General features: G+C 39.9%; 1 protein-coding gene and 2 non-coding genes across 14 annotated transcripts in view; 2 read left to right on the forward strand and 1 right to left on the reverse strand.

Moving 5' to 3' along the window:
• pyd (polychaetoid) overlaps window positions 1-27,044 on the reverse strand; it is a 104,829-nt gene that overhangs the window by 11,257 nt on the left and 66,528 nt on the right. For 5 of the 12 annotated variants that reach the window (NM_057349.7, NM_169246.3, NM_169245.3 and 2 more), the window contains exons 1-5: window positions 7,837-7,965; window positions 6,592-6,826; window positions 4,346-4,515; window positions 728-2,290; window positions 68-665 (exon numbers count right to left, since the gene is read on the reverse strand). In NM_057349.7, the coding sequence (NP_476697.3) occupies window positions 68-665; window positions 728-2,290; window positions 4,346-4,515; window positions 6,592-6,630 (2,370 nt within the window). In that variant the 5' untranslated portion in view covers window positions 6,631-6,826; window positions 7,837-7,965. Of the gene's footprint in view, window positions 1-67; window positions 666-727; window positions 2,291-4,345; window positions 4,516-6,591; window positions 7,966-18,726; window positions 19,338-23,738; window positions 24,670-25,177; window positions 25,210-25,917; window positions 26,025-26,461; window positions 26,976-27,044 lie in introns of those variants that run through there. The other 7 variants (NM_170646.6, NM_001260071.2, NM_001104242.3 and 4 more) reach the window with 5 other exon arrangements.
• On the forward strand, window positions 23,556-23,628 carry tRNA:Arg-TCG-2-3 (transfer RNA:Arginine-TCG 2-3). The gene has a single exon. It is a non-coding gene; the product is annotated as a tRNA-Arg (tRNA).
• tRNA:Arg-TCG-2-4 (transfer RNA:Arginine-TCG 2-4) lies at window positions 24,609-24,681 on the forward strand. The gene has a single exon. It is a non-coding gene; the product is annotated as a tRNA-Arg (tRNA).

Consider the following 27,044-nt stretch of genomic DNA (forward strand, 5'->3'; position numbering starts at 1 on the left):
ATTGGACAATACTCAGACAACAACTAGGATGGACTTAAAATCCGGACGTGAAAACGAAAAGACTCACCTTAGACTCGGACATCCACACGGCGCCGCTCTGCTGCAGATCGATCGAATCGCGCAACTTTCGGTACCAGGACTCCTCGTCGCTCAACGCGATCTGGGTGCTAAAGATGTGTGACCAGACGCGCTCCAGTTTCTGGCACTGCTCCAGCAGCTTCTTGGAGCTCTTGTGTGCCGCCTTGGGAAGTCCGTGACGCAGCTGCTTGATCACGTGCTTGCTGTCTGTCTTCAGGAAGATCACCACCGGATAGAACTGCGCGTAATTGAGACGATCCACTGCATTGGGCGTAATGTCCAGCAGGGCGTGCTTTCCACGATCCATCACATCGCGTATATTCGAGAGCCTTACGATGCGGCACTTTCCACTAGTTGCGGCTGACTTGTCGTCATCCTGCAGTGGAGTCGAAAACTTATCGGGGAAATCTTTGGCCAATCGCTCGCGGGCCAAATCGGATACGGGTCCGAAGAGCACTACGGGTCGGACAAAGCCTGGATGGCGCAGAACGACACGCTCGTAGGCGGGGAATTTGGAAATGCTATCGGAGAAGACCACATCGTCCCAGTTCTCGCGGGACAGACTCTTCGAGCGTCGGTGCGTCGAACTGTTGGTAAATAAATAAAAGTTATTAAATATTCTTTTTATATAGAATACTAATGGACTCACCGTCGTCGCCGGAAGAAGTTGCCTCTCGATTCATTTGCATTCATCTCCTTCTTGGTGGCATTGAACTGAGCAGTGGCCAGCTCTTCAGCCCGCGACTTGTTCGGTATTACGCCGCGCTGCATCTCCTGGTGACCCCGACCGATCTTCAGCACCTGCCAGGATCCGACCACACCATTGTGCAGGGTATCGATCACCCGGAAAACATCGCCCGCCTTGAAGGCCATCTCGCCTTTGGAAGGATTATCGCAGTGGAAATGTGTCTTGATGTGGAAGGAGTCGCCACGTTGGTTGGTCACCACCTCGTCGTATTCCTCCTTGCAGTACTGCACAATCAGATCGATGCGATCCTGGAGACTCAACAGGAAGAGAACAGCCTCCTCGCGCGTCACTCCGTTCATGTCCATGTCGTTGACCTTGAGGATCTTATCGCCAGGCATTAGACCCTGCAGCGAGGCTGGAGATCCTGGTTGTACGGCAGTCACAAAAATACCAGCTTCATTGCCGCCGGTTAGCCGGATGCCTACGCTTCCTTCCTTCTGGAAGGAAATGAATCTCGGTTCGGCACTCTGACGCTCCTCGTACAATTGCCTGCGAGAGCTGTAGAAATCCTCTTGAGCTGCTCCTCCGCTCGATCCCCTTGGTGGTGGTGGACGCGGCGGCTCGTCGATGGCTGCACTCCTGCCCCGAGTCGGTGTTACGGGTCTATCCAGTTGCTGCAGGGATACCCCATCCATTATGGGGCCCCGGGAGCGACCTCGCGGCGTAAGATTACTCTTTTCGTCGTTCAGGCCATTGCCATTGATATTGGGACCATTGGAGGTGCGAGTTGGCGGTTGCACGTACAGATTCTGCGAGGAGTAACTGGCTCCGCCCGGCAGATATGGATCTTCAAGATTGTTGTTACTGCTGCTACATCCGGATACCTGAGGCTGATGCGTGGCGTATATATTTCCCGACGCCTGGTGGCTGGCTGAATTGTTCAGATTCAATTGGCTAACAGCTGTTTGGTTGGTAATGTCCCTTAGAACCACTAGGTTCAATCGCTCCTTGCAGCCATCAATGATCTTTTTCGCCTCCTTAAGACTCATCGTATCCCCGCAGTTAGTATTGTGGATGCGGGTGATGATGTCACCCTCTTGCAAGCTATAACCATTGGCATTTAGTTGCTCGCGAGCTTTAGAGGAGATCTCCTTAACAAACAGCCGGCAGCCGAGCACCACACCATAGTCATCTTTCTTTCCGCCTTTGGTGAGGGTCACCTTGATGGGCTGACCACTGCTGGCATTCTGCACTAGGGAAGAGTTCAGCGAGTTGGGTTGACTCAGACTCGTAATGGGGGTTGGCGCCACTCCTCCACTTCCATTGGCCATTAGACCAACCGAACTGAGACTGTGTGAATGCTGATGCTGCACTGCACCTGCAGCATTAATGGGATTGAGGGGCACGCGACGCTTGACCACCAATTGCACCGTGTTGCCACTATCGCGTAACACCTGCACCGCGGTAGCATATTCCACGTTCTCCAGAGAGACGCCGTTCACCGAGATTATCCGATCGTTGACTCTGCAAAGAGGAATAATAGAAATGGTTTTAGTGCCAGACATAATAATATGGATCACTTGGCTTGGCTAAGTAATTGTCGGGTAGAACGTAAACCCTGCCCTAATGACCGAATCGTGACCAAACTAGGAGAACAGAAGTTTCTGTTTATATGCAGGTCATTAGAAGCGACCTTGTCCATTTTTACACAGTCATTAGACCTGCAGCCATAATTAAGGAAACATTTTGTGATAGTCGCAACTTGGAAATACCCAGGAAATATATTCTTATGCTTTGAATAGTTTGAAGGTAACTTTACATAGTTATCATATCAGCTATTCAATAATTAAAATCACTATCATGTTGACCTAAATAAATATATATATATTAATGAAATAAATAGGGTTATCGTGGACCTGATTGCATTTACTCAGTGTCACAGTTGAGTACAGGGTATTGAAAGCAGTAGCACACCTGCTACATCAGCTGCAGATATATTTCGTTTCGGATCATTGAGTGCAATGCGATCGGACAGGTAAAGATCACACTTCTCACTCTCAATCCCCCTCAGAAACTTGAAGTGAAATCAGGTTAGACTCGGATTGAAAACATACGCTAATAAACCGACAATTGTCTGAGTTCTTCGGCATGACTAGACTGGAAGTAATGGAGAATCGAGGCGTCTGCTATAAGCGGCTTCCATGGATTTCTGAGGAATATCTCTGGCGGTACTTGGTTTATTTGTACAGGCCAGGCCTGAACAATTACGGTCCGTTCTTGGAACGGAACACCGAAGTGGAGGAATGAAAAGTAAAAATTTTATAGTAAATAGCACATGACGAATTAATGACAAGAATGTTATACTTTAGATACAGATACAATAAGTGTGTGTTGCTCTGCTCTCGTCGCGGCAGACAAAGTGCCTAATGATACAAATTATGTTGCATGTCTGAGGCGAAACATAACCGTAATTAAGTTGTCTACGAGTGCAGAAAGAAGCGGCAGCCGAACAAAGTCAACCTGAGCAGCGTTTTACTTTCGGTTCGCCATGGATGGAACCATTGGGTCTGGTCTGGTCGGAACTCGGAGCTCGGAGCGGCTTAACGATTAAGCCGTCCAAAAATGCGGAAAATGCGCCTTGGAATGCCAGAAGTTGGGTTTGGAAAAACCCTGTTATGTGCTGAGGAAAAATGTGTTTCGCAAGTCAACAAAATATAAAAGTTTTGATTTATTTCATTAAAAATTAGGTAGGTAAGTTGTTTGTAATCCTGGTTAGGATGGTAATAGAAAAAAAACTTATTTTTGAATGTCTCAATGCGAAGTAATATTTTTTCTGAGTGTGTACTAGTTACTGAGCTGCGTAACAGCGAAACTTTGACCACATGCTCTTAGCCAACTTTTCAGAAATACATGTGCTGGGCTGCAGCTAATTTCCCCTTGTCTCCGCTCACTTGGCCAACAATTTTCCAGCCTCGGCAGCGGATTTTCCTTTTGAAATCCTCCGGCAGTCGCAGGTAAGGGACAACGTGAAAATAGTTCTCTGCATGTCTGGGCCAGGGTAAATAGTTTCTTGGGAAAAAAAAGATTATGACAAGTTCGTAATCACTAGGGCCGCCTCTGCGCTGTCTATTGAAAAACGCTTTGGAATTTTTATTATCGCCAAGAGAGAAACAGCTTCAGAGGGACCGAGTTGTCGAGTTGCCGAGACGTTGGTTTAATTAAATACCATTTCTTTTTGGGGACCGACTCTACGTGAGTTTGAAGTATTGAAGTGTGCGCATTTCGGGTTTATATTTGTAGAAGTGGGTATATAAAAGTATAGGTTCTAAGCGCAAAATTAACGATGTCAATTGTCAGCAGCATGTCGGGAATTTATAATGCCCGTTTTTCGTTTGGAGCAGTGGATGATTAGTTCTTATATGCTTTATTTGATCAGCCTGCATGGGGGTCTATTCAGCATGTCGGACTTATTCGGGAACAACAATTAGTTTCCTGTCAGATAATAATTCAAAATGCATTGGAAAGGTTTACTTCCTACAGGGTCAGTAACTTCTGTTGAATCATCGCGAGGGTACTTACTGCAATCGATCCTCGGCGGGGCCACCTTTCAGCACATCGCTAACTGCTATCGAGGGATCGCCGTTGGCGAAGTGCGGATTATCACGTCCACCGGAAACGGCGATGCCGAATCCATAGCCCGGCACCCGAGTCACCGCCACCGTGTGGTACTCCCATGTGGTTCGATCACCCTGGAAAATCGAGAACAAATATTGAATTCGTTAGATGATTTTAAATTTTAAAGAAAAAGTACACATAAAACTAAACAAAAAGCGAAATAAATGATTTAAAAATTGTAGTAAAACTTGTTGTGTAAAATCTTTTCTCTTTGCTGCCATTACCAATTTATTTCAATATAGTTTAATTGGAATTGAAATTTGTTAAGGACGGCTGCCAGGCGGAAATGCACATGTGACTTCCGCATTTCCATTACTTTTACACACTCTTGTATGCGACCTGTTGCCCAGGCCCTTTGAAAGACCCATGAATGTTTAGCCACTCGGACACGATTCAATTTTATGCACTAGAGGTTCCAGCAGAAGTGCGTAAACGGGGTAGTGGTTAGTTGTAAAAATAATGGTACAAATAATGAAGGAAATATGACTTGTTGGGTGTGCACTCGCTGTGACTGAATGGGTATTTGTGGAGTTTACTATGCATTTGTTGTTTTTTTTTTTTGACTGAGACACCTGACACAAAAGCGGAACTAAATAAAACTGAAAACGATTCTATTTGGAAATGCCACGAATGAAGTTGAATTTACATACATAAAGTCAGCAAAGATAAAAATATTTCTGGGCCGTACATACATATATCATTTTGTGTAGGACAAAAGAATTGGGGAATGAAAGATGTTTGGGATGAACTAGAAATGTGAGATATAAACATATAAATGTACTTTTTAATGGCTCGGGTAAAAACTTAATTTCTCTTCTCAAGTTTTCTTTTTTAATTATGAATAATGGATACAAAGAATTTTTATATGACTGCATTTATAATTCTATTTAAAGTGTAATGCTGGGAAAAGCAAATACACTGCGTTCGGCATTCAACAACTCAACTAAATTAATGATTTCAATCGGCTGGCACGCACTTCCTCACCCAATTTACCACCTGCAATTACAAAATCATTTTAGTTTGACTTCATTTACCCTCACAGCAGGTGCGCGGGGTGGAACCCGAATCACAATTCGACACACTTCCCCCATATGGGCGACTAACTCAATTGAGAGATCCAGCTCAGTCATTACACAAATCCAATATACAATGAAAATAAATCAATTAAAGTCGAATCCCATCATGCTGTTGCCCAATCCAGTTTGCATTCACAATTCAACGTGATTCACTCGACAAAACTCCACGAAAAAACCATTCGAAAATGCAATCAATTGCGGATCTGTCGTTCAGCGAGCCAGCCAATCCCCTAAAACAAAAAAATTAAAGCGAAATTTTCATGCCTGTCTCAGGTGGGCGCCACAAACCAACAAAAAACTACATTTCATTTTAAAAGACAGACGCAACACAACGCATCCAATTACAAAAACTCGGAGTAACATTCCACGCGTGGGCTTGTATAAATAATAAACGAAATTAACTAACAAAAATACAAATTTGTGTAGTCGCGTGGGCCAAGCTAAAGCTAATAAATATTTATAAAGTTATACGTCTGCTGCAGGTGTAGCTATGTATTTTTCAACAAATATACGGATTTGCATCGGACTGACTGCACATCCACATCTGCTCAGAAATCTTTGGTTATGCTTGGCTTGCATAAAACAAAAATAAAACCAAGGGAGCCGAAAACATGAAAGAAGATATATGAATACGTTTGCTGGATTTTTGACCGACTTTGTGCATTTTGATGGGGGCGGTAAAATTATAATTAACTTAATTGCAAGTGAAATTAGTTGAAAATTTAATGGTGTGCAGCAGAAGTAAGGCGTGCGTTAAAGACTTTCTTTATCCTGAATATGGCCCATAATTAATCTTGTCGTGTGTGCGTTGCCAAGTTTTCTTCCAACGAAGTTTTGTTGCCAAAGAAGTTTTTTCGATTCTATGTAGTAGTAACCACCGTAACCTTCATCTGCTACAGCGCAGGCATTCATCAGATTGTTTATCTGGCCGGTTCTAAGACCCCACCCTTCTCTTTAGTCATAATTTAAGTAGCGACCTAATGATTTATGGCCCAGTTACACACACTCTTAATCACTTTAATTATAGGGAAAAACACTAAGAAACTAAGATGTTTGCCCCTGGTTTTTGCTTACCACCAACATGTTGTTTGGAACATAATCCGGAAACTTCATCGTGTTTGCTTTTATTTGGTTTCGTTTCGCCGCAAATTGAAATGTATCTCAAACAATGCACTTTGAGCGAATCAAAGCAATTAATTTGACAATTTAATTGGATTCATATGACATGTTTATAGGGAGTGTGTAATCTCACTTGTTTGCATTGCGATATGAATGAATGCACGTAATTTGGTCACTTGAAGCACGCACACTAACACCGAAAATAAATATAATTTTTTACAAATGGGAATAATAAAAACACAACAAAGTAAATAAAGTGCAAAAGCCGAGGAATTTTGCGATAATAAAGTTTCGAAGCTGATGTCACTTTCAATTGTTGTTAACACACACGAAATGGTTAGCTGAATTTGTCAATTCATCTGTGGAAAACCACAGCTAATTGAGGTAATCATTTATAAATAAACTTTTACTTATTTGCTGCAACTTCACGCCATTTAAAATTTGGTTTCGATTTCAGTTTCGAACTCGATTCTATTCGATTTGATTGGAAGTAGCTTTGCATATGCTAATGGCTGGTTGGCAAGAAATATCTGAACGAGCCGTCATCGAGTGGCTCTCGTAGATACTTTACACTCCCATAAAGTTTCGGTGCAAATTAGCATGAATAGTCACCAACACCGTGGCAATCGCTACGTGGATAGCAAAAGTAGCTCATAGATACACCGAATATCTCTCTCTTTATAGAGACATTTGCATCGTGCAAAAGGTTTCTTGCCGTCAAGAGCCAAAAGCCAATGACCAGCAAACTTTGCGTTGCAAATTTGGAGCGGCGTGCAACAATCGCTCGTATCTGTCGGATGCACCGAAAGTGAAATGTTCACAGCTGCGCTCCGCTGAGCATTACGGATTGCCTTTTAGGTCTTGGATTGCGGATTGCACTGGGCTAAAGTTTCTGTTTGCCGGTTGTTAGAAAACCCTAGCGATTCCTGTTGCTATATGGGTATTCCTTCTAAGGGTTTGCAAATATACCGATTTTTGACTTTATTTATCTAATTAATAAGATTTGTTGCAAATAACATCTGCATTTTGACTTTGAGTTTTTTATCTTTTTCTCTTGTAACCTTTTGTTATGTATCTTAAGGTTTAGTAGCTTAATATTTTTCGGGAGTATCTTTTGATTATAATGCCACTGCGCACTTGAATAAGCTGAGCCAACTTATTAACTTTAACACTTTCGTAATGAACCAACACAATACACACAGCAGATGGAGGAAGAAGGGTGCAGATAGATATACGAATATTCGTATCTCTCGGATACGTCGCGCCGTCGCAGTTGTCCGCTGGCGGCAACCGTTGACGTTGACGGCTTGAAACACGCTTCGAAACTGTTTTTACCTACGATTGTGGACTCGTCGATGTGGATGCCAAATGCCAGCCAGCAGGCAACGCGATCCAACGAACGAAGGCGCAGCGCAAAACAAACACGAGAATAAATACCGGAATGTGTGTGTGTGTGTGTTGTGTGCTGTTGTATCTGTGAGATATGAACGTAGCTGTGTGGATGGTGTTGGCGGACATGGGTTCCACTTTTAAATTAAAAGGCCGGAAAGGCGAACAAGTAAATGTAAACAAACCGAGAATGAGAGCCAGACGACTAGAAAATATTTGATAAAATTGTGTATGAAAGAGATTTTCAGATTGGAGTTTCTTTTCACAAAGTGCGGGTCTATGGAGAATGTCTGTGTGTATCTCTTTGGGTGTGGAACGTATCTGTGGATTAAAGAAAAGGGCTATGATCCGGTTTAATGTCTGGAACTTCTGCTGAGGATCAAAGGAGATGTGCCACATCAAACAAAGGGAGGAATTTCATCATGAATTGAAAATGAATGGGGAGAAATACAAAAACTTTCAATACAAATGTAGAATAACTAAAAAAAACTAAATCTGCAATTGCTGCAAAGAATCAAACACTTCCTCAATCGATGCAATAAGTCTCCACCTATTCAAAGATTTTCTCACTTTTGAAGTGCTGAAAAGTTGAAAAGTTCATAACTTGAGAAAGGCAACTTCAATTCAATTAACTCTCTCTCTCTCTCTCTCTCTCTATCTCTTTCGTTCTGCCCGTCTCGAAACCAATCCGAAAGATCATGTGCAGCCGGTCAACAATGGCATATTAATTCAATCAAGAGATCGCTTATTAAACGTTTAAACGTTTAAAGTGACAAACATGAGACCCCGGAGCGAAAGAGCCACAGAGATCACTCCATTATGCGACTACTGAACTGAACTGAACTGAACTGCACTGAAGTCGCGAGTGACACAAGAATATTCCGTGAATTAAATTCTGCACATTGAAGTGCAAGCGATGCAGAAATTGCTGCATTCATGAATTTTAGAGGGAGCGAAAAGCTAAAAGTCAGCTTTAAAAAGGGCCACGGGTGGAGGGTTTCATATGCAGATAAACATTAACAGTGAAGCTTCCTGATGGACGAATATAAATGAGATGCTTTAACTCAATGCATATATTATTTTAAAATCTCCTTCCAATTCTTGGTTCCCGGTTCTTCGTCTAAGTTCTACACAAGTTTTTTTTTTTTCAAGTTACAATTATGCGAACTGCACTGTGGGTAGTTATTCATACATGTAGATGTGTAGAGTAATATAATCCACCATCCAGACTGTCAGCAACTGAGACTGCAACTGACGGCAGCATCCCCCCGCCCCAAGAATCGCGCATATTTATGCAAAATTAAAAGCAAATCAACAAGGCACTACGATTTCCATTTGCACACTCCACATCAGCATAGTTTTTCCCCCTCAGTCCGCTGTCGTCCGTTCGCAAAAAAAAAAAAGAAAAAAAATGTAAACGATTCTGACGCCATTGCCAATACCACGGAAAGCTGCCAAACAATAGAGCTCCAGTCTGGAATTCCTTATAAAGTAGAATTTCTTGTCGCCGCGTGAACTTGGTGCCAAAATAGTTTGGGAAAAAGACAAAAGCCAGTCGCCACCGAAAAGCCAACTAAAACAAAGGCAAATAATTGTTGGGCAACGGCGATATTGAATTGCTTAGTTTGGGTCAAAACAATGATATACCATTGCAGATAAATAAATCATGGAGGAATGCCCCAGGTCAGATCCCATCTAAATGATCCGCTTTAGATTTCTTCAACACCTACTGAGATTCGAAAGAAAAGGGACTAAGCCCATTTTATTTCTTCGCTCTCACGCAATTTATCAACGATTTAATGAATTTTTAATCTATTTCTATTTCTTCTTCTCTATTGACCGTATTGTACAGTCTGTATCTTCGTACCCAGTGAGATCGGTCAGGTAGGAATCTAAAGTATTCCTAGGGGCATTTCAGTTACCTAGGAGGCTGAAAACATGTCGGGACACGACCTTTGTGGATGGTATTCTGATTCCTGCCACACATTCCACTCAAACAAAAAACACAGAAAAGTGGTGGCTGCTCTTTGGTGTGCTCTTTGTGTACCTCAATTGATAAACAATTGACTCTTGTGCATCGCACATACACACATACATACAGGCACAAAAATGCAATCAGCCATGACAATTTTAATTTAAGTACTCCCCTCATCCCCTTCACCATCTCACTATTTATTCTGGGGTTCTTTTTTTTTTTTCCTCGGCTCGCGTTTTTGCCTACTTCTTTTAGAAGCTGCACTTTATTTGTCGAAGAGGCACGAATCCGAGTAAATAAGTTTGCAAGCAAAGGATTTTTATCGAGTTTTGTTCTTGTTTAATGATACAGCAGTCTGTTTGTGATTTTAGTTGGCCTGTTTGCAGTAGGGTGGCTCAGCAGATGTTGAAGTTTTGTTTTGTTTTTTCATTGAATGAAAGTATATACACACATGTTGTAGAAATTACTAAGAATTTTAGCAATTTACATATTTGTAGATTATCGAAGATCTCTTAGTCGTCGAATGAGTTCACAAAAGGAAGGTCGCTTGTATTATGGATTATTATTTGTGATTCATTTTATGTTTTTTATATTTTTTATATTCTTTTTATTTTTATATTTTGAAAGGTTATTTACATGCAAACACTTTTTCAAAACATTTTCAATTCGACCATAATTCACCATGTTGCCAAATTGACAATGCATGTGGTGAGGCAGATGTGACTCTTCCCGGCAACTGATTCGCATGCATGTCAGAGGTCCTGGGACGTGTTCCCGTGCCCAAGTTGGCCACTTGTCTGCTGGGTGTTAAGCGACATCAAACTGTGCTTTTACCCCTTCGGCGCCTCTGTGGTGGCAAAAGGAAGCGGACTGTGGCATCATTGGAGGACACCACAGGCGTATCCACAACAACGACAACTGGTCGAGGTCGCGTTATCCTGGCGGCCACGTAGATGACATACGACTTGTCTGCGGCGATTACCGAAACGGAAGGACGATGGCCTGGTGGTAATGGCAATGTGACAAGGTGGGTGGCAGGATAATGGGGACAGTGGGGCTGCAGCAGGTGGAACGGTCGGAGCAGCCCACCCACTTGACATGTCGAGGCCATTTTGGCCAAGAGCTTTTCAATAACAAAATTTGCATATTGCCTGTGCAGCCACTGGAAATAATTTAGGCCGAAAAAGTATAGATAATAGTTTACCATAAATTTGAATGTGCTTTAAAATCATATTACGAAATACAGTTGAAATTGTTTTGTATCTCTTATGTTTTAATATATTTTAAGGCACCTAAATACTGATCCAGTTTCTCCCAGTGTATTTGTGTCAGACCAAATAAGGCGTGTGTGTGAGTGTTTGTCCTTTGTGGAGCATTTAACTGGTTTTATGCCGTCGCGACGTGTTAATGTTTTGCACTCAGCTTAAAGTGCGGCAATCGAAAGGCCCAGCATGAATTTCAGTCGAAAGTATCTATCTATATATATGTAGTATATATAAGTGTATGAAAACTTTCCAAGCAAACTCGCGTCGCACTCATGGGCATTTTTTGTTCGAAAGAATTTCTATCTGTTCCCATTTATCGAGTGTTTTCTATTGTTCTTTACTTTTCGCTTTGTGCGTGGTACGTGCTTGAACTACAAAACTCTAGATTTCATATATGTATATAAATTAGGCACTCCTCCCCCACCCCTCGCGTTGCAATTGAGTTTCCAGCAAAGTGCGTTCATGTGTTTGAGTTATGGTGCGCATGCGTGCCACTTGAAATGGAAAAATGGGAAATGCCCTCGGGAATGCAATGCATCCATGTCTATAGATAGATTTTAGCTGTCTAATGAAAACGACCTTAGGTAACTTATTTGGGTCAGCCGACCAGGATGGATTAAAGTCGGGGGCGAACTCAACCAGAATTGGATGTTTCTTGAAACTCGATATCTGAAGATCAAAACCTTTAAAACCAAGGTAATAATGGAAGGATGTGAGAAACGATAATGGGATCTTAAGCCAAAAAGGGAGTAAAGTAAGATATTTGGATTTTTTTATCAAAGGATTTAACATTTCACAGGGAAAATCTTCGCTATAAGGAGACCATAGATAAATACCTTTAAAAAAGAAAGTGCTCACGATTTCTTTGGCTTATCCACAACCTCTTGGTATTCTTAGTTCTTATGCGATTTCAAAGAGATTACCTTCATAGTCGATATCTTAAGGGCCTCCAAATCTTTAAAGCTTTACACTTTGACCCCTCGCCATTGTTATGGTCCGGATGAAAAAAAAAAATTCGAGCCTCCTTTCACTTGTCAGGACGTGTTATCCTCAACACACAATGAGACTCTGTGCGCCTTTCTATGGCCCAGAGCAAACACCTACTCCATTTTCACTTCTTTTTGTATAAGAACGATATGTAAACAGGAAATGGGATACAACAGGATACAGGCTACGGAATACGTTTTCCATGGCTCTTACATCTTGCTACTATCTGTTCTTTCCGTATGCAAAAAGTAAACACTCTGAAAATGAGTGTGTAATTTTCCAAGGCAAACAAGGAGTGAGGGGAGCGAACACGAAGGAAACATAAAGTGCCAAAGGAACACCGGGAAAATGCCGACTGACACGTCTCCGGGTAGAAATCATTGTGTCACATTTTAATCACTGTGTGCATTGCGACTGGCAAAAGTGGAGCAAAGGTGAAGTTTCCTTGAAATCCCTGCCATGTGGCATGGAAATGTGAAAAGAAAATCGAGTCAATCGAATTGAAAGGAACAAACGGGTCTAATCAAGGAATGTAAATATGATTGAAGCTTCAATCAGCTAACTGAAATTCTTTTTTTTACATTCCCATAACAATATGTAATCAAACTGGAAATTTTCAAAGTTCCATACAGGTTTTCAATTTTAAATTAATGATGATCATTCATTAAACTAACAGAATTAACTATATATTTAAAAATAAATTCCGTAGCAGTTAGTGTAAACGATTATAGTATGCACTAAAGACTATTCCAAAGTTTGTTGCCTTTTAATTGAGTTTTTTAATTTTTACAATTTTTCAAAAACAATTCTCGCTCCACTCAGCAATTAAATCGCAGAAACAAGTGTTCGACTCAAAACAGATCACAAAACCCACGCAAAGGCATGGCATTCAAGTATCACTTTGACAAAAAAAAAGACTGGAAAAGTCCATAATAGTTAATGTTACTCGTTTTTAATATCGCAAAAAAAAAAAAAAAAAAAAACAGCAGACGATTATCGATACCCACGCAATCGATTTAAGTGCAATTTGCATGGCTGCGGTGTCACTTTAGATAAACGCCATGAAAATAATTGCCAATTGGTTTTGGGTGCAGTATTTGGAAAATGCATTTATCATAGACACTGTGTGTCACTATTAATACATAAAAAATGGTTGCAGAATTTGCAGCACCATAAACACTACATAATTCTGCAGTGTAGGCTTGATGTCCACACCTTTGATGCATCAATGATTCGTTTGGGGCACCAAAGCGATCGCAATAAAGAAGTGCAATCCCATGGAATCTCTCGTTTTAGCTGGGGGAAGTCAAGTGGAAAATGTATGAAGAACTGAACCCAAATGACCCGTCGCCCCAGCACCAATAAACTAGCTTATAAAATGCATGGGAGAGTTTGAACTCCACGTCCATCCATCCATCATGTGAGGCCATAATGAGCCCGCAGCGAATCATTCACTAGTCTGGAGAAGCTCCTTCTCCCTTAATTATGCTTAAATTATTCATACTCACGAAAATGCCCAAAGGGCATGCAAATTGTTTTAAAAGAACGTTTAACTCACCTGCAAAGAGAGGGAGATAAAACAGAAGCAAAATGTTAAATAATTATATAATTATGAGCATTAAAACTAATAAATTTAGGGCTCTGCGAAAAAATCCCACATATCATGCATATCAAATTGGTTTTTTATTTCCCAAACCCAAATAAACAGATTACACTCTATTTTGTTTACCAATGAGCACATTGGCGAATTTCGTGTTTTTTTCCCCAATGAATCACAGGTCGCTCGAAACCATCAATCTTTGGCTTTATCTTTGTATTCAAATTTCGATTGGAAAGACGGTCAAAAGCGAATCAACATAAAATGCGTACGCATATCTGATAAACACTTTCAATTAGCATTCAAAAAAGTTAAAAATAAAGGTTTTATGTTGGCAAAAATGCGAAACAACTCCGCTTGGAGTTTGGAGTTCTCTTTTTTTTTTTTTGGTTCAGATGGGGTCTTCCTTTTCCCTTCGATGCCTGATGTTTTATTCAGCCGACTATTGATTTGCATATAAAATTGCTTGTTAGCTTCTGGTTTATTCAGGTTAAATATTATCCACGAAAGTAACTTTCACATGTAATTCCCTTAATTTGCCAGAGACATAGACCTCAAAATTTAAACTTTGGCATTTGAGTAGGCGACTGGAAAATCATTGACTGTGAAATTAAATGAGGCGACTCTAATCAAGCCTACACTTAATTCAAATTGTCTAGACAATGTCATTGAGCACTAACGATTTGGGAATATCAAATAAATTTAATAATAAAAATGGAAATTCAATTTTATTTCATTAAATATTCATATTCTGTGTCATCGCTGCAACCCTCTTTTGAAAATGCAATGACAGAGAATGCAAACAGCGAAAAAGCCAATTACTTTTATCAGGTTTCGACAGCTTTCCAATTGTATAAACAAAAATAAAGCTGGCAGAACAACTGTCAGCGAAAAAAAATAATATTTATGGTGAAAAATCAAATGAATAAATATTTGGCATAAATCGAAACAAAGGAAATTTATTGTAAATCAAACCGAAAATGGAACAGCAGAAGAAAGAGCACTTCAATGGGACAACGAGAGGGATATGAATCACAGTGTGGCCTCATGAAAAGGGAATTAATTGAATTAAAATGCAAATGAGGAAAGACTCAAGAAACCTCAGGCATTGAGCCAGGTGTGTCGGATTATGCATGGAATTCACTGGATACCCGGGTTCTGCCTGATTTGATGTGAATAGATTGAAGTTAAGTTACTCATAAGTACACAAAAAGTAAAACTATCCTAAAAGGGGGACGCATAGTTAAAGACGAACTCATTTTTTATTTTTCAGCACTCCTTTAATAGATATTTTTATTATTTTGAGTGATTATTTTCCAGTGTATGCAGAATGTGTGTCTTTGCTTTAGAACAGGTTTTTTCCTTATTAATATGATTCAATCGACAAGAATTTGAGACTGGGTGCGGTGTGTGTGCGGTTTGGGGCAGCGTGTCAAGTGAAGTTGTATATATTTACCAACTGCAAAGACACACAACTACAAATTGTGACCATTCATTTCCCAATCAATGCCGCTACTACCTCAAAGCTCAGTGTTTGTTTCGTAAGGGGCCAAAACAAAACAAGAAAAAAACTAAACAAGTCTTGGCCACCACAGAATGCGGCTCTCAACGCATTTTACATGTTTTATTGTGCATTTTTTCGAGTTTTTAAAACTATGCAACTCTTTGCTGAATGAACCACACATACACATATCTTGGCCCAATGGGGTTTTGTTTGGTATTTTGCACCAGTTGCAGTCTGAAATCCAGTTTTATGTGCTGCATCTAGATTGTCGCTTTTGATTTCGGATTTCCATTTCAAAATGCTAATAAATCTTTCCTCTTAATAAGATCGTTTTGCGTAAATTTTGTGTGAAATTTGTGTTTTGTATGGCTCTGAGAAATGGAGCAGGTGGAACGAGTTAAGAATTCGAAGGCGAAATATATATATATATATATTTATATTACGTTCAATGTCAATGGTTAGTGACTGAGCTTAATAAATGAGTGGCTAATATCTTAATTAGAGGCCATCGTGACGAAAAGAAAACCCACACCCCTGCCAAAAATCCTTTTGTTTTCAATCAAATTTTCCCATGAAACCCATGACGCCCCACCCGCCCATAGAAAATCAAGGTAATTACAAAGAAATGACTCCATCAAAGTGCAGCCAACAAAAAAAAAAATAGAGTTAATTTGAAGCTCACGTGACTAACACAAGACAGAAGCTAAATTAACAATTTTACAGCTGCAGTCGGCGGGCGGGAAAAGTGGAAAAGGGGGACTTTCCCCGATTGAAGGCCCAAACAATTATGCGCCCCAACATGGCAACCGACTGGTCGGAGATACATAGATACATGGATACAGATACAAATGGATACGGATATCCAATAATTGCCAGCTCAACATGGGAAGGGCCCGTGGCCCCAGCAAAGCCTTGTGTGTGTATAAAAATCACTCAATTGCCCCCGACGGATCAATTCAATGCAGTTCATGGCCTCGTGACTAGATAACTTTCCAAAGTTCGACTGACTGGCAGCTGCAACATAATGGCGTTAAATTACCAATATAAATCAATGGGTTAAACATAACGAAAACCAACACCCGCATCGCTCGATCAACAAGAATACAAATGAAAAAAAAAAGATATAATATTAGGGAGCGGTTTTCTGGTGGGGGGGATCGAAATCTCAAAGTCTCCAAAGGGCACCGGCTATCGTTTACTTAGCCATCAGAAACCAGTTGAACAACTTGACTTGGATGCTGGCCAAAGACTTTTTCTTTCTTTTGAAGCGAGTTTATTTTTATCTGAGTGGAATTACATAGATATGTATGTACATGTACATATACAACTATACGACCCGGCTCACTCAATCCTTGGAGAGTTCTCGAGTCTTAGGGCCACGGAATCGTGTTTCTGGTTCTGGCTCTCTTATTTTATTTCCAGATCGAACAGCGAGATCGCTTTTTTTTACCCATTTTTATGGTCGCATGAAACTGGTTTGCCGCTCGATGTGTTGGTAGAGATTCTTTATGGGCCTGCTGTATTTGCTTTTCCAGAAATCGGTTTAAAGGATTTCACAAACTTGAGCAGCGGCGAGCATAAATTGCGGTTTAAGGTGCTTGAAAATGTCTTCATAAATATGGGATATCTGAACTTGGCAATGGCGAATGTGATAGAAATGAACATCTTGTTTATGAGGGGATTAGAACATAAGCCAACTGATCTTTCATAAGTTATACTTATAAATATATAATTAGACTTCCACTTTCTATGGCATACGCATATCGAAGATTCTCATAAATAGTCATTAGCATTGGCATCTAAACGCCAACGGTGAATGCTCATAAAAACGGAGTAGAATCCAAGGAATGTGGCCAAGTCAAGTCGGTTAACTATAATCAATATTTTTTTGTATGTTTATTATTATTTGCAGCCATGAATTATGCATTCCAAGCGGCGCTCTCAGATTGCTGCAAGTCTGGAGTTCAAATTAAAAAGTGAATGCCATTTTATGTCTAGTCTAAGCAATGTCAAGTTTTTTAACCTGTCTGATCATCGGTGGAAAATGAAGGGGAAAATTTTAAGCAATAAAAATTGCTTATGGATTCCACAAAAACATATATATAAATAAGTTTTATACAATACAAAAGAATTAAATAAACACCTGCTTTTGTTGACTTTCTTCAACGAAATTTCCCTATCTGCATGGCCTATCTGAAATATTTAAAAGCTGTTTCCACATTCATTTTCAGAAAACACACTAAAACCTGAATCAAAGTTTCACTTTCGAAATATTCATTAACTTAACGACTACAAGTTTTTGGGTTGGCAATTTCTTAACCCATGTTTATTACGCTGCAGACGGTTGTTGGCTGTTGAGGTCCTCTCACTACACACTGTACTGCAACAATTTGTGGTTTTGTTAATTATTTTATAGCATAGCTGCTCATATGGGAATTACACACTTTATGCTAATCAACAGTTTCCTTGGACTTCCGTTTGTTATTTCGCATTTTTTTTTATCGATTTTATCATTGCCAATCCTGGTGATTGAAAATGAAGGGGCTTCGCAGTGTTATCAAACTTTTGGCATCGCTCTAACCATCAATTTGTGCAGCTGAAATCTCAAAACTTTGTTCGTTTTTTTCTTTTCTTTTTTTTTTCTTTTTTTTTTTTATAACCTTTATGGCAGGGGTTTGTCTGTTCAAAAAAAAAATTTTCTCGTCGTGTTTTTCAATGCATTTTCACTTACTGCAAACTTGGCACTTTTTTCCCCATTGTGCTTGGCTTTTTGCTGATGAGGTGAGAGTTTTCAAGCAAATAAAGAGTGTAAACAGATTTTGCCTTACTAATGAGCGGCGAAGTGAGGAGGGGATAAGGATGGTCTTAAGCACACCATACATGTGTTTCTTTAAGTTAATTAATTACATTGTTTTCAGAGATGTCCATTTGGAATTTTCCTGAATGGAAAAATCGTTTTAAAAGGGTCAGCTAAAATGGGAACTATTATACACGAGCTGATATTTATGATTTAAATTTATGATTCTCTTTGCTTTAAGATTTTAAATTTTAAACACTTCTATTGGTCATTGCTCTACTATATTTTCCTAGCCCAAGGTGACAATTTCTTTCTATTTTGCTAATGATGACATTTAATTACACAAATAGAAATTGCCTTTGGGCATTTGATAGTCAATTAAACTATTAGAAAGAACCCTAAGGTTATCATTATTTGTGACAAAAATTCAAGAGCTAACATATTTCACAGAAAATATACCCATCCTAAATAACTACGTTGCGTGCATATTTTTTTGAACCCCACATACATATATACATATGCAAACTAACAAATTTCAAAAACCCTTAGAAAATTCCTTGGAATTCCGGCCATTACCTGTTGCTGAAAAGATTCATGGCGAAAATGATTGTTTGGCAGGACGAGCTGGTTGCCCGTTGCCGATCCGCTGACTATATCCATTTCGAATTGATTAATTTTCCGCGTCTAAAGGAGGTTACTGTGGTTGCTGCACTCGCTGTTGCTATTGCAGTTGCTAGTGCCACATGTTGCACATTTGAAATCTCGTTTGCAGAAATGTAAATTCAAGATATTCACAGAAACTGGTTTCAAATTACTTGGTTAGTTAAAACATTTAACTGGCGAAACACACGAATGACACTTGAATTACATTTTTCTTTGGGTTTACTTTCGTGTAATTTTCGTTTTAGGTATTATTATTCGTGTGGTTTCCTACATATCTTATTTCTCCGTTTTTCTGCTTAATTAATTGCAGTCGCGAGACGCGCGCGTGACAAACGAAAATCGGCAAAGTTCGAAACGACAAAAAAAGTACAGGCGCCCCCAACGAAAACGGACAAATCAAAAGAGACGAGAGTGGAGAAGGGGGGAGCGAATACAAAAATATTGAAGAAATCGACGTCGCGATATTTAGTTGAAAAATTCGTCCGTTAATCGCGTCCACTCGCCAGCAAACGTTGGCCACTTTTGAAATAGACTCAAGAAAGCAAAAGCCGACCGACGTACGTACGTGGAAAACGTTCAGTTCGAAATATGCTCAAAAATGCCCACTCACTAATACCTCCAAAGAAGTGTGCGTGCATGTGAGCCAGGTAAGCATACACATAAACCTGCACACACAGGTAGACGACAAAAACACGTAAACTTGTTGCTGGCAACATGAGCGAAAAATGTTGCCCGGCAACTTTTCGCTGGCAACCCGGTTTGAACCTTATTTTATGGGACACGTTTACCACTGTGTGTGTGTGTGTGTGTATGTGTGTACAGGTGTGTTGTGTAGAGTTTCGGCTCACTCAAATCGCTCGAATGTGTGTGGTTAGGCGACAAAGCTACAAAATCTGAATAAGAATGGGCAGCACTGGCAACGGGTTTCGCTTTAAATTGAGACTCCTTGCGTTGTTAACCCCAAAAGTTTTGACCCGTCAATCCTTTTAATAAAATGCATGTGCGAATATTTGCAGTCTTCGTCTTTTTTAAAATATATTTTTTATATATTTTGTATCCTTATAATTTTTAGTTTATAATTAAGAGTTTAATAGCATAGGGTTAAGCAAGAACTTATCCCTGCACATGTCCCTCTCTTTCTTTTATTTGCCCCTCTTCTTTGTGCGAAGGAGTTACGCAGTTGTTGCTGTTGTTCAAGTTTGCAATCAAAGATAAAAGAAAAACTTGGCAAAATTCTGATGTTTTTATGTGGTTTTTATTTTTTGTTGCTGGCAATGCAGCAGTGTGAAGTTGGTATTTATAGGAATGCTGGTTGTTGTTGCTGTTGCCAGAGCTGCTGTGAATTTGCAATGAGCGAAATGGTTAAGGAACTTAAAAACAGGTAAAAAAAAGGAGCTCAACAGATGGCTGCTGAAGTGCAATGAAAATGCAATGAGTCAACGGCTGCAAGGGCGTTATTCCACATAAATATACATACATGTATATGTCTTCGATTTGCAGGTATGCCAGTGAATTCCATAATCATAAGCTTTGAAGGAAAAGGAATTGACTGGGCGAAGAAAAACTACAAAGTACTACACTAAAAAAAGGGAAACACAGAAGTACAAACATTTTTTCTTGGACTTTTCATCTATAAGATAGTTTTAGCTGAAATTATTTATCATTAACCTCTTTAAGTGCATTTCAAAAAGTGCTTGATGTTTGATTATAATAGTCCCCATGTCCTAGCCTAACAATAACAAAAGAAAATAAGTTTTCTGTTTGCTCAAGTGGCTGGAATGAGTAGACAAAAAGTGCAGAGGAATGATAGGGGAAAAGTGGAAAACTCAAAGACCAATGGGTCAAATAGCTGAGTATTAACCTAGGTCATGCTACAACTATTGTATATACAAATATACGTTGCAATAATGAGTTACGGAAAATGGGAAGCCAGTAAACGTATTTCAATTAAGTTTTTGATTAGTTCTGGCCGATAACGTCCGTCTCGTTTAGATGTTTTTTGTTTTTATTTCCCAAATTCAATTACCTCAAACTGCTTTTTTGAGGCGCTGATTTTTATCTGCTAGACGGGACTTCGTTAATGACCTGGCTTATGTGAAGCATTTAAAAAACTTAATGCACTGCTATTACTTTATCTCCCCGTATTGTTGTTTTTTTCTTTATTTGTAATTTCTTTGAGCGCTTGAGCACGTGCAACATTTCAAATTGTCGCTGTGTCTGTATAAGTTTTTTCGTTGTCATTTTTTTTTTTATATTTTGACACAATTATTGCTATTACGAAAAAACAGATGTTGGTGACTACGCCACCTGGTGGCTACTGCCGGTCATTACGAACTTTGGGGCGGGAGGAGTGGCAAATCGGGGCTTATGCACAATAGTCTTGCAATTGGATAATTTGATTTGTACACGAGAGCGAGCTACACTGCAACTACACATTTCGAAACTATTGTTTAGTTTGTGAACAACATTTTTAATATTAATTTACAAATTGTAAAATCAGGTCATTAATTTTAATAAAAAGAAAGTGATGGTAGATACCAAATGTGACATGATTGAGTAATATTAGGTAATAGTATTGAAATGTAGGATGTATTCGGGTAAGTGTAATCAAATTTGTATTATTTTATTGCAGCGCAGGCATAAAACTTCATGGCCCATAATTTTTGGCCAAATATATTTAAACCAGGGAGGTATTTTACCTTTGAAAAATTGTGCAATAATTGTGTCCGAAGGCTTACACTATATTTTTTAGATTTAATAATATTCTGTGACTGTTTTATTTACCTCAACACATAATTTATTTGTACATGTTGACTCTTGGGTAAATAATTTTGGTTTCTTGCTTGTCCTCATTAACTTTTTAATAATAATATTTTCTGCCCCGCATGGTTTCTTATAGTAATATTTCCACTTATAACTAATAAGCTGCCAGACTTTATTAAGATATCACACAGTTTTTTCCCTTTTTTCTTGATTGAGTTTATTCTGCCTTGCATTTTCAATAAGCTGCAGCAATTCGTCTACAAAAATATCTTGGCACGTGACTACTGCCTTGGAATACGAAATTAAAACAAAAAACTGTCGGCAAAGGAAAATCTGTAAAATGTTTTAAACAAGTTACTGGCGCAACTTTCTTCGCTTCCCCAGCGGAACCACAGAAAGATACCACAAAAGTGGAGGGGGAATGGGGGATGGGTGACGAAGTCGTGTGCTTCATTCGATTTACGAGCCACTGCAGCCAAAGGGGAAGTCCCCGTCCAGACTTGAGCTGCATCGCAATTGTTTTTTCTTTTTGTTTACTTTGCATATGAAAGTCACACTGAAGTCATTTTCCCCCAGAATTTGGCTTAAATGTCTTAACCCATTCGACCCGAGTCTAAAGCAAGAATTTAAAGAGATAAATTTATGTTCATTTCGCTTGGGTTTCCAACAGCAATTTATTTTTTTTCATCCGAGTTCTAAATGGATTTATACACACGTCGGAAGTTGAGTCATGGGCGGAGGCGAAGTACATTGGGTTTGTGTGGATTGAAAATTGTTTATGAACCAAAAATTACTTAAATTTTGTATTCAATTTTCTATCTACATAAAATTATAAAATATTTTATGATTTTTTTGTTAGCTTTTCAACTATTTTGTAAGTACTCTTCTTAATAACATTCGCCCACCGTTTTGACCATGTTTAAAGGCACAATCAACGAAACCAATTTCTCAAACTCAAGTGCTCCTCAGAGCCCGAATCTGGATTCGAAACAGAAGCGCATAAATTGTGCCCCAGGCGAATGTGGAATTAAGCTAAAACAAAAACTATATACATATATATATATCCACTAATGACGATAGCGTAAACGAAACAGAAAAACAAAAGAATAAAATCAAACCGACAAAAAAAGTCTATATCGTCATGGAAGCCTGAGCAGCAGCGGCTAAAAATGCATAAAATGGTCAGCAAAAGAAAAAGGGCCTGAAATGAAAGAGGTAAAAGGAACCGCAGCCGAGCTTTGACTTTGAAACTTTTTGAGAAATTGAAAGGCCGCAGTGAATATCATTTTGGGGGCAGGTGTGTTCGAGGATGCCAAATTAGCAGCTACCGTCTGACCACCAGCTCTCCCCTTCCTTTCATCTCCATTTCGCCTTTGCCAATCTCTCACCTCGTTTATTTCTTCATCCCATTTCCATTAATGGCCCCAAGCGAAATTTTGAACATCATTAATTTTAATTTTTGCGCAGACGCACCCCAGGGGCGGTAGGCTTCACTGCCTCCATTCTGGACACTGCAGACAAGCCACGAGTGATGACTGATGATGACCTGGCGGAACGAGCCACACTACCTCCATACATACATCCACGAATGTAATTAAGGTGGCCAAATGGAAAAAAAAGGTGCCACAGCGACAATTGAAAGTGTTGCAACGCGAGTTGACAAATTTCGATGTTGCCCAAGAGCAATGCAATGCGGTGATTGATGGCTGAGGTGGTGGTATTCAATGGCGTAAAGAATTTTAATATTAGGAAATCAAGGAATTTCCCTTAAATATATATATTCTATCTGAGGGGTAAAATAACCAACTTTAAGTCCTGTCATAAAGATTTTTATATTTACTGTTTTTAACGTAGAGTTCTAGATTTATAATCTCAAATGAGGTATTCGGATAAAAAACGATTTAGCAACTGTTAACGGTGAACTAAATTATTTGTAAAGCCCGTCTTTATGTTAGTCATATTTTTCAGAGTTGCCAACTGACCGTGTGGCCTAATGGATAAGGCGTCGGACTTCGGATCCGAAGATTGCAGGTTCGAGTCCTGTCACGGTCGTAAAATTAACTTTTTTCTTTTGTATCCAGAATTTTTTTTATTTATTTTATGAAAATGAGATTTGAGGGCATTTGGTTGCATTTATCACACTTTGTAAGTCTGTATCTCACCTTCTTGAAGCGCCTTCGCTGCGATGAGGAGTGCGTCGATGCAGTTTCGAGCAGATTGCTGTTGTTATCCCCCCCATCCCTTTTGCCCAGTGCCTGGAGAAGATCGTCAACGTTGCGTATATAGGGGCGATCTCGATCCCCGCCGCGTTCCCTTTCCTTTTCGCCACCCCCTCCACCGCCGCCCATGCAGCTGGTTATGCTCCGATTGCCCACACTATTGCTACGCGATCGGGATCTGGTCTTTTGCTTGCCCAGCCAGTAAACCTGATTTGCCAAATTTATTTCGGCGGCTGCCGCAGCCTTTCTTCTGCCCAATTGTTGTTGCTCCTGCACCTGTTGATGCTGCTGCTGCTGTTGTTGCTGCTGCTGCTGTTGTTCACTGGCCAGATATTCGCCGGCTATATGAACCTTGGGTGCACTAACCAACTGCAGGCCAGTGGCGCCGAATTGCTGAGGGAATTCGTGCAACTCGAGGGGGAAACGGGGATCCATGGTCTGACCCGGTTGACGCGGGTACATATAGCCATCGCGTAGAAACATCTTGCTGGTGGTATAGACCCTATCCGCGATTTGGTACACTCCACTCGAGCCGGGACCCTCGGCGCCGCCAATAATTCCATTTCGGACATAGGCTGTCGGGCGATAGCGAACGAGTGGGTTATATACATTCGATTTGGGGGGTTTCGTTTTGAAACTGCGACGTCGCGTGCTGGGCTTCATATTTTTGTTGTATTTAATTTTCGTTTTTGTTCGTTTGTATTTGCACCCCGCGATAACAGAATGTTTGCTCTACAGAAAATCCACCCTTGTGCTGTAGGTTGCTTGCACACGTATCAAATGTTTTCGAGTTTAAGCGTGCTTGGAACAAGCGACCGTGTGGCCTAATGGATAAGGCGTCGGACTTCGGATCCGAAGATTGCAGGTTCGAGTCCTGTCACGGTCGAAACCAAAGTATTATTTTTTTTTTGTGAGAAACTTATGTTTTGTTCTTTAAAAAATTCAATTTGTTGCAAACTAAAACCATAAAATAAATCAACAAAAACAACAAAAATTTTAAGGTTCACTTGGCTAATTTTACATAAAATCTACACTGTCTTTAGACTGACGATAGAATGTTTTATGATTACATGTAAAATTAGATCACGCAAAATTATATTTTTTTCCTTTGGAAATATATAAAAAAAAAAAAAATAAAACCAGATTAGTGTTTCAAGGGTGTTGAGTTAATTTAGAGACTTTTTGTTCTTTTTCAAATGTAATTTTCGACCGCGTAAAAGTATGCTATAGATATGGTTGAATTATTTTTCATGGCGTTCTTGTTTAACAGCGCACAAAAGCAGGCAACATTTGTGTTTTTAAAAACGCCTGAGAGAGGCCAATAAAAAAGAGATAAACCCTATAAACTATATTGAAAATAACCGATTTTTTAAGGGTTTTACGCGACCAACACGTTCGGCACACTGCACGTTCGATTTTCCACTGCAATTGTTTGATTTTATTGCAACAACTTTTTCTGCTTTTCTGTTGTTTGCTGGAAGGCACGCACTGCCAATCCAATTAGCCGGGGTTCACCTTTCGAGCCGTCGTCTTTGCGCAAGGTAAATTGTTTTTCGAACCCAAAGTATTGACACAGTTTGCGAGTCACTTGTTTTGTTAGACACATTCGTCTTCCTGAACTGTCAACCGAGCTGTCATATGGATGAGACAGAATGGAGAATAGAGAGAAAGAGAGCCATGCTAATCTGTCAACTCTGAGTTCGTTAATTAAAGACTGATTTGGCAAATAATTGTGGCTTAGCCCTGATCGACCCCAATACCAATTTACAAGCTCAAAACATTGCAAAAACTCAAAGGTACCCCGATTGGGTCAATGAATGTGCGGTCTATTGAACTTTTGATAGTATTATTGACGCCCCTTTTTCACTTAATGATTGCGAATTGAGTTCAGCCGTCGGAAAATACTTTCAAGGTTATCTTACAGGGATCATAAATATAATATCCAAATTTATAGTTAAAAACTAAGTGGAAAAGATGTGGCCAAATATAAATCCCTCTGTCTAAGTGCACATTTTTCTTGTTTAATATATTCAAATTTTCCCTTTCTTTTATCACTTCTGTCACTCCACTTAATTCAATGGCCCTTCTCAGTTTCAATCTGTCAACTTCCTATTATTTCCACCTTATCTGTTTGAGGTTTGTCTTTCTAACACTTCCGCCTACGAAAATCGTTTATTTTTGGTGTGGATTTCTTTTCGTTTCAATCGCGACGAGGCTCAAATACGAACTAAACTGAAATGAATTCAATGAATTTGAAGAGCCTATCGGACACGAGAACATTTTCCAATGGATAGCGTTTCCAGCCGGAGAAGAATACAAGAACAAAAGTGATTGCGATAAAGCTTGGACTGAGCTGAGCAGAGCCCAAGTGAAATGAGACGAAATGAGGGGCTTAAGCCAAACAAATACACCCCTTAAAAGCGTAAATTGTGAAATGGGGCAGATGTTTGGGGGAAAAAACCAAGAATGAAAAGGTTTGAACGATGAACCTCGAGCTATTTTAAAACCACACCCAAATATTTAATACATATCAATCAAGTTCTATGATGTTATGACAAAAAATGGTTTGAGAAACTCTATTTTGTTTTAAGAGGCTCCAAAAGATTTTTATGTTTCTAATTCCATGGAAATACGTATATTTTCTTTGCATAAATCATTGTACTTACAAAGAATTCATCTTCGATGACGGGATCGGCCAGCATCTCAATGGCCTCCGTCATGGATCTGCAGGTGCGATTCGTGTTCTTCTTCTTCTTGAGCTTCCGGCCCAAGGTGGCGGCATCGCTGAAGCGATGAAGCAGTTTGTCCCTCTTCCGGACCGCCAGCGGACTGGTCGTCGAACTGGCGTGACATAACAGCGATCCGTAGCCATTCGTAGAGGATATGGTGCCAGTATTAGCGTAGAAATTCTGCGGTTGATATTGCGCCGGAGCAGTGAGTGTGCTGTTCGAGTCGATTTTCTGTATGAGATTGTACTCGGATTGGGGATATTTGCTGGCCAAATGCGATACAGAATCCGCTTTGGAACCCAATTGCGGCTTGGGTGGCGGCGGTGGCGGTGGATCCTTCATCAAGGCCACCCGACGGGGGGCGGCGCGGGGTATGGTGGCCGAATGGGGGGAGGAGGTGGCGTCACCGCCATAACTAACAGCGCGACGATTGCGATCGTTTTCCTTTTCCCTGAAAGGAAATTTAAATTTAATTTATTAGAATTTTCAATGTATGTTTTACTTGATAATAATAGAACTA

This window comes from Drosophila melanogaster, chromosome 3R (genome assembly GCF_000001215.4).
Source record: "Drosophila melanogaster chromosome 3R".
NCBI classification, from domain to species: Eukaryota; Metazoa; Arthropoda; class Insecta; order Diptera; family Drosophilidae; genus Drosophila; species Drosophila melanogaster.